The following is a 23,476-nucleotide window of genomic DNA, read 5'->3' as shown; positions in this document are numbered from 1 at the left end:
CAGGAACAACTAAATCTTTTTTACAGTAAAACAAAGACTATTATCAGGAACGATAATGTGGAGAGTCAAAGAGCAAGAGAGTGAAGGGGAGAGTGAGAGTCTGGTTTGCTGTGATTCATGTCTTTTTATTAGCGCTAAAATACTTCAGGATTACAGCTAAACATAAAACGCCATGAAGAACAACATGGTCACTGCAGAGCAAAAATAGAGAAAAAGGAAATTCTCACGAGTCTTCTTTTGTCACAGTTAACATGTTGACTTGTCAGAGCAGGCGGAGAAGCACAGATAGAACTAAGAACACGAATGAAGGCTCAGTTTCATTACTGCAAGCTATTGTTCCAGTGAGTCAGTACGCACCATACCAGTGATTCTCCAATGAGTGGAATTCAGCCATCATTCATTTTATCATTGTAAATACACCTGTGTTTTTCCATTGAGAAATAAAACGCATGACTTCTACCTTCAGGTGTTGAAGGTGTGAAGAAGAGTTCCTGCAGAGCTGCTGCAGTGGTTCTGGGTCTGCTGTGTCTCCTCCTTCTGACTGGACTCATTACTTCAGTTTGCCTGTGTGAGTATTTTGTTAGCATGCTGATGAAGCCCTGAGATGAAAATACTGGTTGACAGTGTCTCTTTATTTGTTTGTTTGTGTGTCAAACACAGACAGCAAAGGCAACTCTGAGCGGGAAATGGAGATGGTCCAGTTACAGACCAGTAACACCAACCTGACTAAAGTACAAGACCAGCTCCAAAAAAGAGTTGAAGTCTTGACCAAAGAGAGGAATGATCTACAGAGAAAAATTTGTCGTAAGTTTATTTCTTAATTCTACCAGGCCGAATGAATAACTTAAACTTCGCTTAATGATATCAGTCTTCTTCGTGATCAAAGAGTAACTTAACCTCCAAATCACTTTTTTCAGCTGAAAACCAATGTAAAAGGTATTTAGTATTGTTGTTGATGGATTCAGAACTAAACCTTGACATTTTAGTGTAAAGTATTTGAATTTCACTTCAGCAAAAACTGTAGAGTTTAGTAACCTTACCTCACTGCCAGCAGTTCAGTCGAGCTGACGAGATAGAGATGAGAAGCGGGTCACAGACGTCTGGCAAGCTCACGTCTTTCTAACTCCACACCAACAATTTTTTTAATTTTCGAACTTGTAGTCTTCAGACCCAACCAGTTGGCAACCTCTGGTTCTAAAGAGTGAAGCCAATGTAGAGATGTCTTAAACTTGCATTCTCTCTACTCACCAGCAGGGGGTGTCTCCTGTGGATTCAAAAATAAGTCAGATTGTATAGAAGTCTATGAGAGAATGACCCTACTTATTTATTCCCTCAGTAAACATTGTGAAAATGTGTTTATTGTCTCAATTGTTAGTTTCAAGTCTTCTTCAATACAGCATGATCTTAATTTCGTAAATTATGGTCCCATTTAGAGTAAAATAGAATTGTGACTGACCGGTTGACACCTAGAAGAGCCGTATACGTCTCGATGTCACTCCCCCGTCGTCCAAATATGATCACTTTCGTTCATTGGTTGCATAAAAGCCAAGATGGCGAGGGCCGCATTCCAAGATGGCGACAACCAAATTGACGAACTTGATCAAAATGTGACATTACTTGAAGCAATTTATCAGACAATCTGCAGCTTAGCTATTTCACCTACGTACATTTTTTACTCAGCAACTTTGGCGCCGCGTTTTGTTCACAAATTCAACACCAGAGCATTTAGAATTTTTCCTTATTCACGCTCCTTCTAATGAGTACTGTAGCATTTAGTTGTCAAGGCTCATGGATATTGTAGATTCTGCTATAACACACTTAAACCCTGTTTGGTACAATCTATCGCTGACCTTTGTTGCCAAAATGGAAAAAATAGGTTTTAATTCATTAACTTTCTATTCGCCAACTATTTGTGTTCGCGAGACGGTTTCAACCCAAACTAAGACTTTATTTTTGTTCAAACTTTCTTGCTTAATTACTAAGCTATTAATTTTTTTCCCCAAGTATTGGAGTGTCCCAATCGATTTCAAAGACGTTGTTGGACTTGCTGATCGAGAGACTGAGGGGAGATGGAAATGGGTGGCTGCGACTCCGCTGATCAAAAGGTATATTACTTAACTTATTTGTTGTCATGGTGCACTGTGGCCAGCCACTTACTAATACTATTGTGACGGTTCACCGTGTGGGTTTAAGAGTGGAGCAGAGACTCAGGCGCAGACTTAGACACAGGACACTAGGTGAGGTGAAATGCAAGGCTCTTTACTGGGCACACAGCATACACAAACATAGAAAACAAAAACAACCGAGAGCGGAAAAAGTCCAAACTGAAAATAAAAGCCAAAGTCACAAAAGGGCTTGGTCACAAACCGTGGGAAGCAGAGGATCAACACGAGGGAACAATCACTGGCGATGGGACGAGTCCACGGGGAGGAAAGGGAACAAAGGATAATCCGGCAACTGAACAGGGCAAGCAGGGGAGTATCAGTAGGTGAGGGGTGATGAGCGGATTGCCGGCAGGTGAGTAGAAATTAGTGGGGTTGGCAGAGGGAAAAACCAGGGGCAGGTGATTGGGCACAGGTGGAGATGATGAGCATGATCAGGAGAGAAAGACACACACACACAACAAGGCCCAACCGTGACAACTATCGCTCAATTCATCTCTCTTTCATTATTGTGGGAGTTTAACAAAAACAGTTAAATGTTATTAACCCACCAACCCACAACCAGTATTGGCTTTCAACTGAGACATGTGGCTTCTTAGTTAGCCTCTAAAATGACGACATACCATTATTAGCACAATGTAGAGTATGAAAAAAAAATCTCTATTGCAAATCACGGTGAAATATGGTCTGGATATGAACGTTCCATCAACGTCTTCAAATAGTCAGTGAAAAAACGTTCACTTTTGAACCAATTTTGAACGTCTTTTCACTGGTGACCATTGTTTACCTCTTGAAACTGAGCCCTATTTTTAGGCCTCTGCTCTCGGGTCCGTCTTTTCAATAGAAAAATGCTCATTGGGAAGCTTCTGCCAGAAAAAGTACAGAGCTGACAAGACCTTAGATCTTTAATCTATGTTGATTTCTTTCAATCTCAATAAAACACTGTTTCTAAGGAAACATTCTGATTTTGAGTTGATGTTGGGTTGACATTGAATTTGCTGTCTATGAAGTGTTTCATGGTGTGCATTCTTTAAAAAGGGACGTTAACTTTTTGTTTTGGGGTTTCAGCTTCTGGATCCTTTCAGAGCCAAATGAAGCTCTAGCGTAAGTTCAGTCAGGAAGACTATACTCTTGCATGCCTAAACCCGTAGTTTATTTCTCATACATCTGACAATCACTCCTCTCGCATGCACACTCATTATTTTCTTGCTCTCATTATTTAGGGCTGTCAATCATGATATCAGCTGTCTAACAGCTGGTCTCCTTTATTCAATAGCACAACGATACAATGACACCGTTAGCCTATCATCTTGCTGCCGACTCTCTTAAATATGATCGTCTCTCTTCCTTCAGTACGTTCATGCTGCTGTTACGCAACCCTCCACCTCCCCATCACCGCCCAATCTTCGCCGATTCTTCAGCTTCATCAACTCATCATTCTATCAACCTCATCAGCCACCATCACCAGCAGTGTCTGGACTTCACAGGGGATATATCTTGCTGCTGCTCAGGGCAGACGCCTCTCGATTACGAATCTCTCTGTAGAGTCCAAGAGCCAAAGACTGAAGATTTTAACATCACATATCATTTGTTCACAATAAACAATTATCTTTTCTTTATCAGACTTGTCTCTCATGAAATGGACATCGGTTACGGGATGAAGATTGTGCAGAAATGAACAACCATTATTTGGAAAACAGCTGAAATGATAACCAGTGTGAACAGGCACACACTATATGAGAAGACGCTGCCTTTATAACTCCAAACCAAAAACATCCAAACCAGCAAAACAATGACATAAAAACAGGGAGGTACTCTATATCGCGTTCTCCAGTTTCAGCTAAAGTTGACAAGACAGCACGAACATAATGCTAACTGAGCTACTCTACGTATAAGCAACGTGTCTAATTAACGTGGACATACACATCTAGCCTGGTTCATTGCTTTAAATTATGAATATATGTGATGTGTATTATTATTGTCGGCTCACCAAAATCTGAACCGAAAAGATATGCAATCATAATCCATAAAATATTATTTTTCATTTTTAAATGTTTTTGTGATTGATTGATGCTTTGGGATCATTTTGTTTCAATTATGCCAACAGATGATTATTATTTTGTGTCTTCTATTTCAAATATACAAATATATGGAATTTATTCTGCTCATTAAAAGAAATAGTTATTCACATTTTAATTCACTGCTTAATAAATATGTGAATACAAATGTTTTGAGATTCTTTACTTTAATTCAAGTTACTTTAACTTCTCCTCCTTCTACATACAAGTATTGACACATTTCATTTCTGCATGAGTCAAGCTTTGTCTGTATATATCTTCCAATACAACAATCCATCAAGTTAGGTTTGCATCTGCTCTCGTGAAGGTCCATGATCCTCTCCAGGTTTTACTCTTTTTATAATTCAGCTCCCACATTGTGATTCTCTGCATCACATGTTTGGCTCTGCTGCACCCTCAGGTGGTGGAGGACTTACTCAACATCCTGATGGAGAACAGTTTCTCCAAACAGTGGCCATAACTGTTCAAGAGAGAGTACCTTCCTCAGTGACTCACATGTCATTAATACAAGGAGTAACTTGAGCTGTCTACTTTGTTCCATTCTCTAAGACAGAGGTCTGCAACGGGGGTCTGCGGCGGTACTGCAGGGGGATCGTGACATTTTTGGTTGATTAGACAATTTTTCATATTCTTTTATATTTAAAAAAAGTTTTCCCCAAACATTAATCTGTCCATTATTTTAATAGTTCAGTATTGTATTCAAGATAACAGGTATTTTTATGCATGGCAGTGGCACTAATAGGCCATCACTCATTTTTCATTTCCACATTTATGTTTAAAACAAAAACGTAAATTTGAATAGCTTGTATGCATGATTATCATGCATACAAGCTTATCAACAGACAATGTTGATATTGGAATCAGTTGACAAGGTATGTTTATAAATGACAGTGGCACGGCCACCCTACTCACTGTACCTTGCACATGTTTAAAATAAAAACATGAATATATGAACCTGTGTATTATTTGAAAGGCTTAGTATTGAATGCACAATAACAAAGTATGTTTATACATGGCACTAGGCCCAGTTTAATACAAAACACAATATATATATATATATATATATATATATATATATTTTAGGGTCCCTGCTCCATGCATCTCTCTATCAGTTTGGGGGGCCTTGGCCTGAAAAACGTGGAAGACCCCTGCTCTAAAAGATAAATCTCATCTTTTTCATGTATAACGCACATGCAGCCATGTGGACGGCCCCAAAGACAAAGTTTACTGCTGGGCTCACACTGATCCCCCCCATGTCCGGCCTTCCGTGCACGTTGATATACCTGCTGCCTCCAAATTCCCATTCATTATTTTTAAAAGCAGCACAATTATCTTGTACTACACAAAGATGAGTATCTCACTCCAACATGAATTCACAGAGTGCTACGGGAATCACATCTACAAACAGATATATGTGACTTTCCTTTGTTGTTTTACCTCATGTCTTGTTTCACTGCATTTAGACCATGTTATTTAACTATAGAGTGAATGGGAATAATAAGGGTGTCAGTACTGACATGCAATTCATATGGAAGAGGGTTGTGGCTTGTTTGATTACAAAAATGACAAATTATAACTATATAATCTTTCAGACACATATTAAGATATATGGGAATATACAGACTAAAGCCACATTTTATAACAGTGTTCCTGAGGAGACAGTCAGATCTGAAGATACATATTTCAATAAGGACTTGATTTCAGGCTAAATGGTTATTATATTTATAATACATTGTATTAGAATGTATATTAAATATTGTAACCGGTTGTATATGGACCCAAATGCAACACACAAGATTCCAGGGATCTTTGGCTTTTATTACAAACTTGCAGGTACAGCAGGCAGAGTTAATCAGGGTCAGGATCAGAAGGCTGGTGGGTTTACCGGGAGTCAGGCAAGGCGGGTAGAACAGGGGCAGGCAGGGTCGGTAACAGGCGATCAGTCCGTGAGAGAGTGATGGAGAGTCTGGCATCAAAAATCAAAGAACAATCTGGCAATATGTGTCTGGGAGGCAGGAGTCTATATAGTGGCTTGATAAGTGATCAGCGACAGGTGAGTGAACAGGTGAAAGCAGTTAGACTGATGAGGAGGGAGTGACTGACAAGTAGAGTGAGGAAGGTGTGGAGCTGAACTGTGACAAATATAATATAATACATTGTATTTTAATATATATTAAATAATATATTGTAAAATATAATATATCATAATGTTATATTATATTATACTAATATTTTTTTTTGCAATGGTGTCTCTGACACCTAATCTTACGACCAGGGCATTAAGGCTATGGGAGATTCGCATAACCTTACGGCCTTTCCAACGTTGGACATGGATCTTTCTCACACAGCCAGCGACGCTTGACTGTACAGGGGGCGTCATTCCAGCAGGCCAGCACTGGGTTGTGGTGGTACATCTCCACACAGTCCTCTACCTTGGTGGGACTGTCATCCGGCTGACCAGATTGCCAAAATCTAAATGACAGTACAGTGATGGAGAGATGAAGCTTGAATATTCATGTTGGATGTTGTTTGTGTGTCAACTTTAGACCCAAATCCACCTTCTCAACTTTTCCCCCCTCTAGTGTTGGTGTCCTCTCTTTAACTATGTCTATTCAGGTTAATCACATTTCATTCAAGTCTAATTGTCCTCCGGTCTATTCACATTGGGTCGGAGTGGATCTAAAATGCTTAAATTGAAGCAAAACTAGGGATTCACAGTTAACGATACTGATATCAGATCAGGCCAATACTGATTTAAATAGCTGGATTGAATATTGGTGACAATGGGGCCAATCAATTCAATCCACTTATATGGTTATATACATTACAAATGGCAATTTTAATTCCTGTTTTTACCAATATGTTACTGCATTAAACATGTTTACACTTAAATTGTAATCTCTTTTATTTTCTAAGATATGTTTTTCAAGTTGCTGGTGTAGGATTTATCATTTACAATTATATCTATGTATTCTTTTGTAACATTTTGTTTTACACAGTACGTTTTACAAAGATATAAGGTATAAGTCAAACCTGATGTTTCCTTACACATAAAAGAATGATCCTAATCTATTCCACACAGTGAGACATACAGCTTATTCATTTAAAAAGTTGGATCGGTGCTTCCATAAAAAATACAAAGAAATACAGTGAAATACAATAAGCCTTTGCTGTCAGATCAGCCCTGTTTGAAAATAATTGGGCTTTTTCAGATCCATTCCAAAATTGTGGACCTGTGGAGATCTCTATAGAGCCAGGCACTGCAGCATTGATTACTGTGATACTGCGGTCTTATTTGAATCAACCTGCCTATAGAAGAAAAACAGAGTTATTCTAAAGGCCTTACGGTGTGCTCAGCGCAGATCCATCCACCCATTTCCAGCCAGTGGTCCCAGTTTTGTCATACAGACCAATCCAGAACAAGAGATCAGCATCCCCATCCAGGCGGTACAAGATCTTCTGTTGATTAAGATCATAGAAAATTAAACTATGACTTTATCATCCAGAATGGCACACAATCAGACCCAGACCCCGATTTATTGGCCCGTACCAGTTCCTGTAGGCTGCTGATCACCACCAGGTCAGCATCTTTACTCTGACAGTGTGTCCTGCTGTCCTCCCATGTCTTCTGCTCAGTGGAGAGAAAGTAACATCTGTTGTTGATCTTCCTCCAATCTGCAGGACACGGCTGCGAGGACACACAACTGGGTTCTAAGGATGAAATGAACAAACGACACATCACATGTTAAGTACGTAAGCACAGTGAAGTAAAAATAGAACAGAACTCCAGATTTGACGAATAATTTGATTTAAAGACAGTCAATATTTTATTATGTGTCTGTGACAATAAAACACGAATCATAATTAGTACCTACATAACAGAATACAACTGAATAAAGACATCTTCTGTAGAGTGAAAACTGTAAGCATAACTAATCATTTCTTACATAAGACTCCTCACTACAAGGCACTAACTGTCCCTAATATGCATCCAACACCCATACAGTTAAAGCGTTCATATGTGCTATTCTGAATGGCATTGGTTATTTAAAAAAAAAAAACACACACAAAGCGCTGGGTATTAGCAGGACACGTGACTGTAAACAAACTGAAAGAAATAGATGAAGACTGTAAAAATGATGAAGAATGAAAGAGGAAGACGTGAAGAAGAGGTCAGAAGACTGATTTGTTCTCACCACTCAGGTTCATTTTCAACCTGTTGTTCTCCTCCTGCACTCTCCTTATGTCTCCGGTCAAGACGTTGATTCTTTCTTGAAGACTGTTGCAGTGATCAGGCCTCTTTTCCTCATAATCCTTTTGCACCCCCTTCACCTGGTTTCGGTCACTGACATCAGTTGCATTGCACTCCGAGTGGGTTGGTTCCTTGCTGGAGTAAACTGATAGTGTAGATATAAAAAAAAAAAATGTACATTAAAAAAATTATAAATTAATTTAAATCGAAATATTTTCTTTAGGTTCTTGTTTGACAGCAACATCTCACATTACTTCACTGAGAGTGTGTATTTGCAATATTGCTGTGCTGTTGATTCAACTGTCTGAGCACATTTTAAGTTACGCAAGGCAAAGAAACTCACATATAAAGTGTAGAGAAACGTTGAGAATGACTTGGATGATGAACAGCACGCCAAAGCCGGGGAAAAGCAGATGACAGAGTCTTCTTCTCTCTGCAAAACCAATACACAGAACAACAATAAGAGTCTGTGACCTCAGTGTAAGCTGTGTGAGGCTGCCATGTCTTGTTGACGCGTCATAAATCATTCTTATGCTTTTATGTCGTTGGGTGCGAGAATTAGGTTTTAAGTGTGGAAACACCCTCGTTGAATAAAGAGCTGATGCTCGCAGCGAGTCAGTTACTGTGGTCGAGTTTTCAAACGTGCTTGCATTAAGCATGACAAACTCATATTAGTGTAGCATACAAACAATAGCATGTTCTAATGTTATGTTAGCATTTAGAGGTCCCATGAGATGGTATCACTGCTTCCTTATTTTGAAGTAATGAATGTACATTACAGGACTTTGATAATAGACACTAGAGTTCACGTCTTGAGCGTGTTGGGAGGTCATGTTTAAGGAATAATAACATTATGGTTAAATTTAGGCAAAGATTGTGGTTCTGGGCAAATATTGAACAGCAAACATGCAAGTCAGCAAGGATGTTCAACCTACACCACAATCAAGTGCTTCAAGTGCCTAAACATAACTATAACTATTGCATTGCTATGAGCGGGTATTCTATTGTTGACAAATTGTCAGTAAAAATTTTGCAAATATACTCAGTGGGCGAATATGTAAACGACATAACTGGCATTTGACAGGGTCGTGGGCCATGCTGCTAGCGGCTTGATAGAGTACAATTCAATCTGTGCTATTTAACAGTTCATATACAATACAACGATGTGCGTAATTACCTGTTTGATTTGTCCCCCCACTGTGCTCACGTCTTGGTCGCTCGTTAACATAATCTGCTACGTCCATTCGCTGCATCCTCCTGGTTTCCTTGACATTTGGTGAGGAGTCAAATTCAGAGCAGTCTAACCAGTAAACTGTGTCTTCCGTCTTTCGGTCTGTGTCTTTGTCAAGAGTGAGCTAATAAACCCACCTATTTAACAGTTTCACAGGAGGTCAAATAGAGGAACAGTTCTGTTGAAAGACAACATCTGACTCACACTTTCATCTGTCTCACTTGAATGACTTAAAAGCTATTAATACTTTTATAAATCAAAACCTTTTGATATAGGCTCAAATTGCCTTAACTGTCATCTTCATCTGCACTGAAAGGACTGAAAAGATCAATAGAAATGTAGTCTTCTTTGTTACTGCTGTCCATGTATTGTTTGTTTGCCAAAACAGTTATTAGACAATATATATATAACAGTCACATAAAGGGAAACCGGTACTGGACAACACAATACCAACCCTGAACCTCAAAAAGCCATCAGAATTTAATTAAGTACAGCATACACGTGTAATTGGCTTTCATCACATCACTCTCAGCTCACTCTAGAAAACTGTGTGTGCATGTTACTTAAAAAAAAAGAAAAAAGATCAGTGTATGTGTAGGAAATGGTGGTTTTCCTGTTCGTGTTGTTTATACATCTGGTCCAAGCTGATGAAGTTTACCTGAGAAAGCCACACATGTCAAGCAGTAATATATCATCAATACATACAGTACATCAATCCATTACTAAATAAATGGTTTTGTCTATCATTATACTAATCTAGGGAATGTATAATAACTAATTATAATAACGGCTTATATTATTAATATAATCATCCAGTTACTTGTCCATGGACCATCATACATGCGATCATTTGATTATGTTAAATGCTGTAAAGCCAGATTTACATAAAGGTTAGTGTTGCATTACATAATATGTCTACAACCATGATGTGAATGTTTTACAAGCATAAAGAATTGAATAATCAAGTATGAATTATAAAACCTCTGCTCTATATTTTACATTTAGCTCAATGTTTTTTTCACCCACTCAATTATTACTACACAAAATACATTATAATGTTTGATTGTTCATTATTTTAAAGGTGTTGGAAGGATGTACTATCCAATGCAAAACGATATACAGTATGTACATGAATGTATTTGCTGTCCATGTTTTTTTCTTAAATGAGAATAAATACCTTTTGATTATCTAATTTCTTTATCTCATTAAATTGAACTCTCTTCATTTTAAATGGCCAAAGAAAAAAATAACTGACATCCTCAGTGCACTTTTTAGTTCCTCAAAAACAGATCTATATCTCACAAGGTGGCTAATAATGCCTTTATCCTTTCAGTTAATACTACGCATAAATGGGTCAAAATCGTACATATATTTCTGACGGACAGAAAACCTTGAGCAGCTATTATACCGATGCATTGCTGGTTGGCTTCCACGGCAGTGGATAAAATACGTAATGCCTTTTTCACAGAAGGAAAAGCACATGTGCAACAAATAACAAGTAATAAAACAATCAATCATGGTTGTGTTTTAGCAAAACACATGCTGTGAAAAAAGCCTGTACCAGTCTGCTGTGTACACTGTAGGCCAGCATACAAGTGTAATTGGCTTTCATCACTCTCAGCTCACTCTATAAAATTGTGCATGTGTGTAAAATGTCTGTTTATGTGTAGGAAATGGTGGTTTTCCTGTTCATGTGTTGTTTATACATCTTGTCCCAGCTGATAAAGTTGACCTGAGAAAGCCACAGTATATCAGCTCAGAAGAAACTGTCTATGTCGATCAGTAACAGTTGTGTGTGTTGGGTATGTGATGTTCTTTTGCTTTTTTCCTCTTCCTTTAGCACTGTGTTAGCCTGACATCTGATGCTGGAAATTAGTATTGAGAACTTCCTAATTTCCCAAATTCCAAATCTTGGTTATAATTTCTGACCACGGCAGGAGACAGATGGAGGAAAGGAAAAGCACGGGTTCAAAACCTGACAAAAGAGTTTCAGCTTCATCGGGGATAACAATTTAATAGACATTTAGTAAAATATATTTTGCTCTGTTGTGTCACACTTCTGCTTTATATTAGGAAGCAGATTAGGTCCCAGAGCTGGCAGCTATGTTGAAAGTTTTGAATTGTCATCTCGAGCTCTACCAGTGATGACGTTTGGTGTTTTTGACACGGCACACATTGTTGAGATTCTTGTTCTAAATGCCTCACAGGGGCCCAGATGTCACATCTACATAGGCAACATGAATTATTAGAGTACACGTCACTGTCTTTCCACGCAGATTTCAGATTTTCCATTGGAATATCACTTCCACTAATGTAATGTTTTATCAGATATTTAAATTTGCGCATAAGTCATTCATTTCACTTGTATGATCTGTTGGTGATAATTTGAAGAGGGGAGGTTTAGGCTTCACACAAAGTTTGTCATTAATTGCATGCAATTATTCACAAACTGAACTGACTGCTCATGAAGTATCAGTAGTAGTAAAAAGTAATGTTTTCAGGTGTAACAGTTGTGTAATATGTAAGAAGAATGAAGGATAAAAAGACTGTTCTCCAAACAGTTCAGTTCATCTGTAAAAGTTCATTCATAACAAAAAAAACAAGAAAGATGTTTGTATAAAAAAGATACGAATATCTCTGTGGATTAAAAACCTGTTGTAATTTTAAAACCAAAGTTTGCTTCTCAAATAACTCAACACAGAGTCTAATGAACTCTTTATGTAAAACAAAGAAGTAAATCTTTTAAAAGAGTCCTCTTTGAAGTGTTGCAGGTAATTCAATTCTGGTTTCAGCAGCAATCGAAGAACGAAGAAGCAGTTTAAGTCGAGGGAAAATGAGGAAGAACAATGACGTGTCGCAATGAACAAAAATGTAAAAGAAGAAGTGGATTCTAAGAAAAACAAATTCTCTATTCAGCATTGTCCCTCTCCAGTCAGCTGGTGAACATGGCCAGGTTTATCCATAAAGAGCAATCTGAGATCACTATGGACTACGTGAATCTACCTGAGGCCAGGAGTGACGTCCAACAGGATGGTGGAGGGACTGCTGCAGTGTCTGGTGAGAGAAAACATTTTATTAATGTGGATAAAGATTTTAATGGATAATTCAGAATTCAGTGGAAAAGCTGAGGAAAAATCCATTTCTCTATATTTTTAAGTTCACATGTTCACAAATATTATTGGTCGGCTTCTGAGACATTTGTTGAGTCATTTATAAAAATTTGAAACGCATCGTACCTTGAGGTAATTTTCTGGAAGAAAACGCTGGAAATTGACGGTAATCCGTTTCAGACGTGTGCTTGCCTTGTCTCTGTCTGTGTCTGTGAAGAAATGGTTATTTTGGGTGCAGGTATTACAAGTGGTCGTCATCTTATTGTTTGGCGAATCATTTTACGCTCGGGGGTAGCGCGGCACGGTTTTGGAATTTTAGTGGCTAAAAATTCTGTCCATCAACTCAAGGAAACCCCGACTGCAATCCTGAGATTCTTCCGGATCGAACGAGGTGTCACATGCTGAAAGGTCTACATAGACACAGACAGAGACAAGAACATTGCATGGAGGAGAGATATGAGCACCCCAGAGAGCTCAACATGGCTCAAAATGATGCCAAACTGCTGTATTACGATAGATTGAACACTATTAGTGATAAAACAAGTGAAATATATAGTTATATAGTATATACAATTAGAATTGAACAGCTACAACAGCTGGTTCCAAAAATAAGAATTTGGCTTGTCCTCGCGTGACCTCTCGTCCTGAAACCTCTATAGCTTTGGCATGCTTCACTTTATCAAAGCCAATTCTTTTTTGTGAGACTACTGACATGTTGTGCTATGATTTGGGAGAGTTTAGGCTTTCATCTGCATTATTTCAAGTAAATAATATCAATAAAAGTGCTTTTTTTCCCCCCAGTTAACCGGTAACATATTTACACATCTGAGCAAATCTCACAAGCGTTTCTGTTATTATAACATCAACATTATTCAAATAGACCTTGTAGTTAGAGATCTACACTCTGTTTAGTGTGGGTATGCAATTTTCGAGCAGAGGCCTAAAAATAGGGCTAGGGTCCAACGGGTTACATGGTTCACCTTCAAGTACATAATGGTTTATGGAGCAGCCTGACTATGGCCTGCGCACATCCTCACATACAGTCCACCCAAACTGCCAACAGAGCTGAAATTATCCAGATAACTACAGGCACTTATGTTGTGTGCATGTCTGTCTGATTTCTGCACACAGGGAGAAAACTCTACAAACTGGTTGCTGTGAGCTTTGGACTCCTGTGTATCCTACAAGCTGCTCTCAACATTTCCCTGCGTCTCGCTCTCGGTGAGTCATTTTAAACTGTGTCCACTTTAACACCAGGAAATCTGCTTGCCACCTCAGTTGAATAATTACATTGACAAGATATGATACTTTCTCTGAGCGGTTTTATAAGTGTGTTTTTGTCAAAATATCCGTCTGTATCCATAACATAGCAACGCCTCATTATATTTCTGTGTTTATGCTCTCAGGCTCCCTCACAGTTTCTCTCCAATGTTCAGTTACACTAGTTCGGGGAAGTTTATGATCAGAAACTGTCATGGGGCTTATTACGTTCAGATTAAGTAAGAAGAGGATGGGACTTTCCATTCATATTTTTGACGTTATTAAACCCAAGTAACAACTTTCAGCCTGTACACTTCCTTATATCCCAGTATAGATTACATCACACACTGTCACAACCTGTGACAAAGGCTCCTTGAGCAAGATGCTGAACCACAAATTGGTCCTTGTGCATGTGTCTAAATTGTTGGTTTAATGGGATCTGTTAATGGAAGTGTTTCTGCTCTTTTCAGTCATAGAAGCGAGATGCCCAAACCTGACTGAGGAGACTGACGGGCTGAAGAGAGAACTGATTCACTTTGGTCAGTATGAGGATGAAACTCGTCATACCAACAATGAGAACTTGCATCTAGAGTCAAGCTGTGTATTACTTGTATTCTGTCTGTTGAAAACACACAATAAATGTTCTTAGTCCCAAACTGATTGATATGATGATCCACTGTTATAAATAGGACTTTACAGTTATACTGGGGCTTTGTTTTATTGGGCAGACAAGCAAGTTGGAGGTTTGATCTGCCAAACTCCCACCAACACGTTACAACTGGCCAATCAGAGCTCCACCTAGTGCTTTGTGGGTTGTATTTATTTTACTGGCTTGTTTTTGCTTTAATTATCCATTAAAGAGAGACGTCTTTACATTTGAGTGATCATGAAATGGAAACTGGGAGAAGGGTCATACACTCAGTGACCATCAGTACAATAATGCAAGTGAATACAGCAGCCATGTCATAATGTCTGTTTTCACCAAGCTCACGATGTTCAGTATTTGATGACAATGTCGGAAATGTGTTCAATTCAATTATATGTTTATTATTAAAGTTATCTTTTAAGATGATGTTGAGCTGGACAACTTTACATTGAGAGTTGTAAATTTACATTATATATAGGTATATATATATATATATATATATATATATATATATACATATATATATATATATATATATATATTATTTACACTTAATATAAGAAAGACCTCACAATAGAATGTGGTCCAGTACAACAGCAGTACCAACTACTGTGTGACCTCAGTAGTAAACATGTAATTTAATTAACATCTCTACGACAGTGACTTTATAGCATTGGATTGTACAGGTATACCTTAGTGCAGACACATCAGTGAAGAAAGAAAAATACTATATCAAATATATTTTTGGATGAAATTATTAGTTCAGGATTTAAATACTATGGAAATATCATGGACATGGAATTGTTGAATTGTTGAAGTTTTTAAAATTCAAATTTGACTATGTTCTTTTATACTTTGAGCTTTATTATGCATATATCAATACAAAATCACTTCTTTAAAAGTACATTTCTTATTGTCGAATATGTACATTTCTGTGATATTAAGATGTCTTTGTTGTTATCCATAACAGATCGCTATTTCCAAGAAGGCTGGGTCTATTTACGTCCCAGTTTCTATTACATTTCTTCTTCCAAGAAATCCTGGCAGGAGAGCAGAGATGACTGTCTGCAAAGAGGTGCAGACCTGGTGGTCATCAACAGCAAAGAAGAGCAGGTATTAATGCGTGAATGACTTTGAGGTTAAGAGAGACAATAATAAGAGAAAGAATAAATCGTGTAATGAATGTGACTCTACTATTGTGAGGTGGACTTAAATCAGCTCTATTTTTATTGTGATTACTGATTTCCTCTGTAAAAAACACAAGGATTTCGCGAGAAAATTCCACAAGCTCACATGGATTGGACTGTTGGAGGGAGAAACCAACGGGACGTGGAAATGGGTGGATGGCACTCCGCTGACCAAAAGGTTCACACATTACTCTTTTATTCAAATGACATTACCGCTGAAACTAAGTTTGCAACTTAAACCTGGTCACATTCCAGCATCTTGCTGTCCATCAGATGCTTCTTGGGTTGTATTAAAATATTATTTGTTTTTTTGTTTTAGCTACTGGGCCCCTGGGGAGCCAAATGATTTTGAAGCCAAAATTGAAGAATGTGTCGAAATAAGGTTCCATGATATTGAGAACAGCTGGAATGATATACCATGTGGAGATCAAAACTTCTGGATCTGTGAAAAGATGATAGCTTTATAACTCACCGTTTTAAACCCCATAAAGACGAAATACCTTGTGTTTAATCTGAATCTACAAACTCCCATTTTACAATTCTGTGGCTCTGTGCTCACTAGTGAGTTGGATTTTAGATGGAGGAATGATGTAATGACTTATGAGGAAGGAAATGTACTCAACACATCTGTTGCGCTGTGTTCACGCTACACAGTGAGTCATTTCCAATAGAATAGGGGGGCGTGACGCGTTACAAAAGAGGTAGAGCTGGTCTCAACTTTTTTTTCAGCACTCCAATGATGCAACGAAGCGTCAACCAATCATATCTTTTTGTTTCACCCAGTTCCGCTACGTCTAAAAAAGGACCTGTCAGCCAGTTCACAGGGCTATTGAATGAAACAACTACATCAATGAGGGCTTGAGCAACACTTCAATGCCGTGACCTCGATGAAACTCTCAGTGCATGTAAACATGACTCTTGCTTGTTTCCAAGAAAACCCCAATTAAAGCACCCCATTAAAGGTGCCCTTTAATAACAGTACCTGCATACCTTATTTTGTGTCGGTGCTGCTGTGTTTGACTGAATCATTCCACTAGCTTATTTGTATGTAAATTGCCTGTGAAAAGTGAGAGCAACATATGGAACAACCTGCTGTTCCCATGTCTTTGTGGGGTCAATAACAATTGAGCTTGATATATGTTGAACACCACCTGACCATCCAACGGATGGCTAATTCATTTACCAACATGTCCACGTCTAATAATAAACCTTTTGTCTTCTAATGTGAGTGAGATGATTCCCTGCCATCAATCAAGGTGAGAAGAGGAATACAGAAAAAAATCTAATTTAGCCTCTGGGACAATAAATGGCTTCTGAAGTTTTGCGACTGAAATGAATCAATAAGCCATCATGGAATGATTCAGATGTGGTAAGGTACATCTCAAATAGTTTGGTAGCGTTTGGGCTTTTAATTAAAACAAAAATGCACTGACAGCCTTTATGAAACTATACTTCAACAGAGTTCACTTTTTTTAACTTGGGTAACAGTTTACCTGGTTGTGTAGAAAAGCAGAAGATTATTAACCATTACATTATTATGGTGCAATGACGGACAAATATAATGATTAATAAAGTCCGTGCTGCAGCTGAATACTGGCCTTCTGACCATAGATAGATAGATGTTTTAAGTTTGACATTCAAGATATTTGGAAAAACCAAAATGGAAACCCCCGTCATGCAGCTGCAACTAATAGGTTGGTCACCTGAAATATTTCACACCACCTTCAGTTTCCTGACTATGTGAGAAAGACATCATCAACAGAAACCACCTCTGTTAGAAGTTATTCTGTCCACAGTTCAGAACGATACATCTCAAAAGCATGCTCTGCAGACTCTGATGGCTTCAGGCACCACAGGGCCAAACTGCACCACCAGGACAGCTGAACATCATGGATGAACTGCTGGATATCTATGTGAATGTAGAGGGACCATCAGGACATCCCAGCAAGATGGAAAGGGACAGAAGAATGTCTGAACATATTTATGCAAATGTGTTGATCCACACTCCTGGACCAAACAGAAGTGGACCTGCATTCTCAGGTAATAAACACATTACATGTAAAAAACAAAAAAGTACACACGGGCACACACATACAGAAATGAAAAGAAAAGAAACTTGTCTTAAAGGAATACAAAAACCAAAAGATGTGTGTGAGAGACAATAATGTGGAGTCAAGCAGCAGGGACTATTAACACCCAGTGCATGAAGAAAATTCATACACATGTGAAATTGTATGCTTATGTATGTCAACCCATATAAAATATATCCATAGGTTCCATTCTTTTGCACAGTTGCATTTCAATGGGTGACTTTTGCTCATTTGACCACCATTAAACACCAACACAAATCCCCCCACTTGTGTGAACACTACTGTATCCAGGAGCGACAATACAAAGGCTGACTTGACTTTATTTTATTTGACACTGGAATACAAACAAGCAAATTACAAATGTTGCATTGAACCTTCAGGTGTTGAAGGTGTGAAGAAGAGTTCCTGCAGAGCTGCTGCAGTGTTTCTGGGTCTGCTGTGTCTCCTCCTTCTGACTGGACTCATTACTTCAGTTTGCCTGTGTGAGTACTTTGTTAGCATGCTGATGAAGCCCTGAGATGAAAATACTGGTTGACAGTGTCTCTTTATTTGTTTGTTTATGTTTCAAACACAGACAGCAAAGGCAACTCTGAGCGGGAAATGGAGATGGTCCTGTTACAGACCAGTTACACCAACCTGACTAAAGAAAGAGACCAGTTACAGACCAGTTACACCAACCTGACTAAAGAAAGAGACCAGTTCCAAAAAACCCATTCCAAAAAACCCATGCCCAAAAGGAAAAGGTCCCCAGAGAGACCCTCAAGGTAAACAGAGAACTTAGTACTGAGGAAACTGCTCTGGAATTGCTGGCTGTTGTAAAAATGGTTTCTTTCTTTGAAGGGCCACAACTTGCACTGTGTGTACGTGTATATGTGTGTGTGCGTGTGCGTGTGTGTGTGTGTGCGTGTGTGCGTGTGTGTGTGTGTGTGTGTGTGTGTGTGAGTGATTATTTGAAGGAGGACGCAGGAAGAAAATGTATGAAGACTGCATATTGTTCAGAGGAAGTTGAAGATTGATAAAAGCTTAACAACAGTCTGCATGTGATGTGATTTGAATGGGGGGGGGGGGGGGGGGGGGGGGGGTGATCGCTGTTACCCAGAGATCCCATCAATCATCATTTGCTCTCAACTACTCTCAACAGCAAAAAAAGGGTCGCTGAGTTGCCTGGAAAGAGGTCCAGAGGCCAATGACCGGGAGTCAGTGATTGGCTGGAGAAGGATCAAGGACACCCACATCCGACCGACTGATACCCTCTTTGAACAGGGACGGGGATAACCGTTTCACACCCATATTACAAACAAACTACGTGATAACAACTGAACTATCTCCGTTACAACTGCTGAGGAAGTCCACGAAGTGTGGTCTAAAAACAAGATGTTGGCCATTGTGTCCTGCAGTGTTTCAGACAGGTAGCTCAGCTGTTGTATACATTTCAGAAAGGTGGGGAATAGGATTGTCAGAAACTCCCGGTTAAAAGTTTATTTTATACACACAATATAATCTTTCTAAAAGCTCTGAATTTAGACATCCAGGATTCAGAGCAGGGAACTAGCCTTTCCAGTCTCTGTAGCTAACGTTGATGTTAGCTAAAGCAGCTACATTGGATTACAGTATGATTACAGGCCATCAGTCTGTCAAAACTTTGTCAAAAGTGACTTCACAGCAGTTTATCTTTGATATTAATTTAGAATTTAGAAAGTTGATATTTGAATATCAACTCTCGTTGTAGGAGACACGCAGCAGGTCTATGTTGTTTAAACTGATGTGCTTTAGGTCAAACATGCTCTGATAGTTTGCAAATAATTGCAAATTGATTATTTTATGACTCAATGGCTCTTATGATATTACAGCATTTGTTATAGGTTGATAGTTGAAGGTTTAATTGTGGGCAGAAGGACTGTGATCACGTCCTCTCCACCAAGTGGCCAAGGCAGAAATAACGAGATGTTTTTGTTTCTAAACCTTTCAGGGGAACTAACACACATTGGTTTCTCAATCTTTTTGTGATCTGAACATGACCACAATCTTACGTTTGTTATGTATTGACGATCAACAGATTTTTTGAGAATCCTACTGTCTCTAGACTGTTATTAAAGAACTCATTGTGAATTGACCAGTAAAATGATATGATGCAATTAAAGGTTTGAAACTTTGATACAGTCACGCTTTTTTTTTTTTTTTTAAGACAAAATGAACAACAGATTAGTGTGCATTTCAACGTTTTTGTGCAGATCATTGTTACGAAGCATTTTAATAGGCAGAGGAAACCGTCGTGAATTTGCAGGAAAGATAGCAAAGACAGAATGAAGAAGTGTGAGCGATAATAATAACTTGTTGTGCGTGTTGCTTAATATGGTAATAGGGTTCATGTCTTCACCAGAGAAGAAGAAGGAGCAGCGTACAGATCAGTGCGGCTACTACACTTCTTTGTCAAATATTTAGAGGTTTGTCTTGAAAGAGGAGGCAGAAATGACTTTGGACGCTTCATCCAGGAGTTAGTAACTTTAATGTTTTCTGACCGCAGCATACTTTCTGTATCTCTGTTTGGGTGTAGAGTTTTTTTCAGAATCAGGTGGGGGTTCTGCCTCAGAAAACAAAAACAGGCAACTAACTACATGTGAATACAAATTTGTAATCAATTTAATCCAGAGACAGTGTACAAAAAGTGAAGTAAACATCATGCCTGCTGCCTGATCATAATAATGTTGCATGCGTCTTTCTGATTTCTGCACTCAGAGGAAAAACTCTACAGACTGGTTGCTGTGAGCTTCGGACTTCTGTGCATCCTACAGGCTGCTGCCAACATTGGACTGCGTCTTTCTCTCTGTGAGTGATTTTACATTGTCTCTCTTATTTCACCCTGTGCCTCCTGTGACCTATATTTAAATTCAACTATTTGTGTTTACAAATAACAGATAATCATGCCTATATATAATGGACCGAAGCAGTTACCATGTAACCGACTCGGGTTTAGAAGTAATGTATTGAAAACAGATCAGATTAACTAATCCCCCGACCAAATGCACACATAGTGTGTCTAAAGGTGGAACTAACACAGGGGTGGGGATCTTTTCACATAATACCATAACCTCGGTGATAATACAGTGACAAAAGTGTATCTTTCTGCACTTTCAGACAGTTCCAGTGCAAGGATGCCAGATTGTGAGGCCATGATCAAAAATCTGACTGAAGAGGGAGAAGATTTAAAGAGGAAGCTGAGCACCTTTGGTGAGTATGAAGATTAACCTGAATAAACCTTTATGACATGGAAAGAAAAAAAATACTAAATACTTCACTTTGACACATACACACAAATACACCACAAGGATGGGTGTATTTTCACCACAGTTTCTATTACATTTCTTCTAATCACAACTCCTGGCAAGAGACAGATATTAAGGTTGTCTTTGTTGTTATCCATAACAGATCGCTATTTCCAAGAAGGCTGGGTCTATTTACGTCCCAGTTTCTATTACATTTCTTCTTCCAAGAAATCCTGGCAGGAGAGCAGAGATGACTGTCTGCAAAGAGGTGCAGACCTGATGATCATCAACAGCAAAGAAGAGCAGGTGTGTAAAGTGAACTCTGTCTGTCAGAGACGCCAGAGAAAAAGTGTGAGATCAGATCAATGCTCACAGAGATGGAGGGTGGCTGAAACTGGTTATATTTCAGTTATGTTTGGTAATGTTTTTCTTTTACTGTAAACAAGGAATTTGCAAGAAAATTCAAACGGCTCACGTGGATTGGATTTACTGACAGAGAGACAGAAGGGATATGGAAATGGGTGGATGGGACTGCACTGAAAACAAGGTTCATAATTTACTTTTTTTCCTTGTTTAAATCAATCATTAATAATCTAGTATTGCTATATTAGGGCAATGTTACAGAATAAAATGGTAGCCACCTTCATAAACCCTTCAGCCAGATGTGGCAGCACTCCACCGAGTGAGGGTAGAAATCCTGCACCACCTTTTGATTTGTTTGTATGTTGTTGATGTATTCTAGAGTTGGAAGCTCACTTGGCTTTTTGTTTTTAAGCGAAGCAAACGCATCACTGTTCAAAGGCACTTCAGTTCAGTAGTATATTTGTGACTTTCTTCAAGGGCTGAAGCATTTGGCCTTTTTTTGTGGTTTCTTTGGTTGTCTTTTCTGTTAAAAAATGTATTGTTTGTTGTTTAGTTTCAGCTACTGGCACACTGGGGAGCCCAATAGCTATCAATCTAGAGATGAAGACTGTGGAGAAATCAAGTTCTATGAAGAAGAAAACAGCTGGAATGATGCTCAATGTAATAACAAAAACTTCTGGATCTGTGAAAAGGTGGTGGCTCAATAACTTTGTATCCAAACCCACCAGACTGTTCATCATTAATGTGTTCATCATAGACACAAACACGTCACCGTAATAAAAGCACAGATGTGAATATTAACATTAATGATGGCTGAATTCCATTTAGCTGCTTCACATTCAGGGCTTCCTCTGCAGTGGATAAAATACGTAATGCCTTTTTCACAGGCAAGTTTTGACATGTCAAGGAAAAGCACATGTGCAATAACAAGTAATAACCATAACAATTAATCATGGTTGTTTTTCTAAAACATATGCTGTAAAAAAAGCCTATCTGCTTTGCACACTGTAGGGTACATAATTGGCATTTAAAGGCGACTGGCTACCTTTTGAAGGTGACTGTATAAATCAAATGTGAATTCCCATTTTGAATCTATACTATTGTGGTTGATTGCAAATAAGAAATTAAAAATAATATAGCAAACACTGTGAAGATGTGGTCCAAATTAATACTCTAATTTATTTACCTCTTTAAATTGAACTCTCTTCACCTTAAATGGTCAAAGAAAAAAAGAACTGACATCCTCAGTGCACATTTTAGTTCCTCAAAAACAGATCTACATCTCACACAGTAGCTGTGAACGTTCTCTAAACGTCAGTCTTCACTTCTGCTATTGAGAAATAGATGTTTATTCTGGAGAAACTGTCCACACTGTGGCAGTTCAATTTATCACATATCTACATATCTCGTTTGCAAGCTTTTTATTTCATAGGTTAGTCAGTAAGTGAGTGAGTGATTATTGGGGACATAAGAAGTGAGAAATGTGATGTTCAGCTTGTATTTACTCCAAAACACACTAACACACTAGAAATAAATGTGTCATTACACTGCTGATGGAAGTAACTTTAATAACTTCAACTTTAACTTTAATGTAACTGTAATTATTAACGTCACTCCCCACAATAGAGTGCTGTCTAATTGGCCCTGGCAACAGTTGAAGTGTTTTTAAATGATACTTGGCTGTAAACAAACTGGGGAACTGTACTAGGGCAAAAAAGAAAGCCCCCTTGGCTCCCTGTGTGGCAAATAATTTGTTTGTTTTGCCAAGCACATCACAAACAAAAAATAAGGGATTTAGGTGGCTAATAATGCCTTTATTATTTCAGTTAATACT

General features: G+C 38.5%; 2 protein-coding genes across 2 annotated transcripts; one reads left to right on the top strand and one right to left on the bottom strand.

The window, feature by feature from the left end:
* Positions 1 to 6,546: 6,546 nt before the first annotated feature.
* On the bottom strand, positions 6,547 to 9,745 carry LOC306696570 (CD209 antigen-like protein C; the record flags this gene model as incomplete). The annotated part of the gene is made up of 6 exons (XM_079160227.1): positions 6,547 to 6,712; positions 7,587 to 7,699; positions 7,791 to 7,951; positions 8,437 to 8,637; positions 8,836 to 8,925; positions 9,700 to 9,745. 6 exons carry the CDS (start codon positions 9,743 to 9,745, stop codon positions 6,547 to 6,549), a joined length of 777 nt encoding a protein of 258 aa, XP_079016353.1.
* Positions 9,746 to 12,669: 2,924 nt separating this feature from the next.
* LOC306696568 (uncharacterized protein) lies at positions 12,670 to 22,349 on the top strand (the record flags this gene model as incomplete). The annotated part of the gene is made up of 13 exons (XM_079160225.1): positions 12,670 to 12,780; positions 13,965 to 14,054; positions 14,564 to 14,632; positions 15,710 to 15,852; positions 16,004 to 16,104; positions 16,246 to 16,391; positions 18,591 to 18,780; positions 20,461 to 20,510; positions 20,753 to 20,842; positions 21,152 to 21,244; positions 21,443 to 21,585; positions 21,726 to 21,826; positions 22,196 to 22,349. The coding sequence occupies exons 1-13, from the start codon at positions 12,708 to 12,710 to the stop codon at positions 22,347 to 22,349; spliced, it is 1,443 nt and encodes a 480-aa protein (XP_079016351.1). The 5' UTR covers positions 12,670 to 12,707.
* Positions 22,350 to 23,476: the final 1,127 nt, after the last annotated feature.

The sequence above is a fragment of the Pholis gunnellus genome (assembly GCF_910591455.1).
Source record: "Pholis gunnellus genome assembly, chromosome: 5".
NCBI lineage: Eukaryota > Metazoa > Chordata > Actinopteri > Perciformes > Pholidae > Pholis > Pholis gunnellus.
This window is presented reverse-complemented; position numbering and strand designations above follow the sequence as displayed.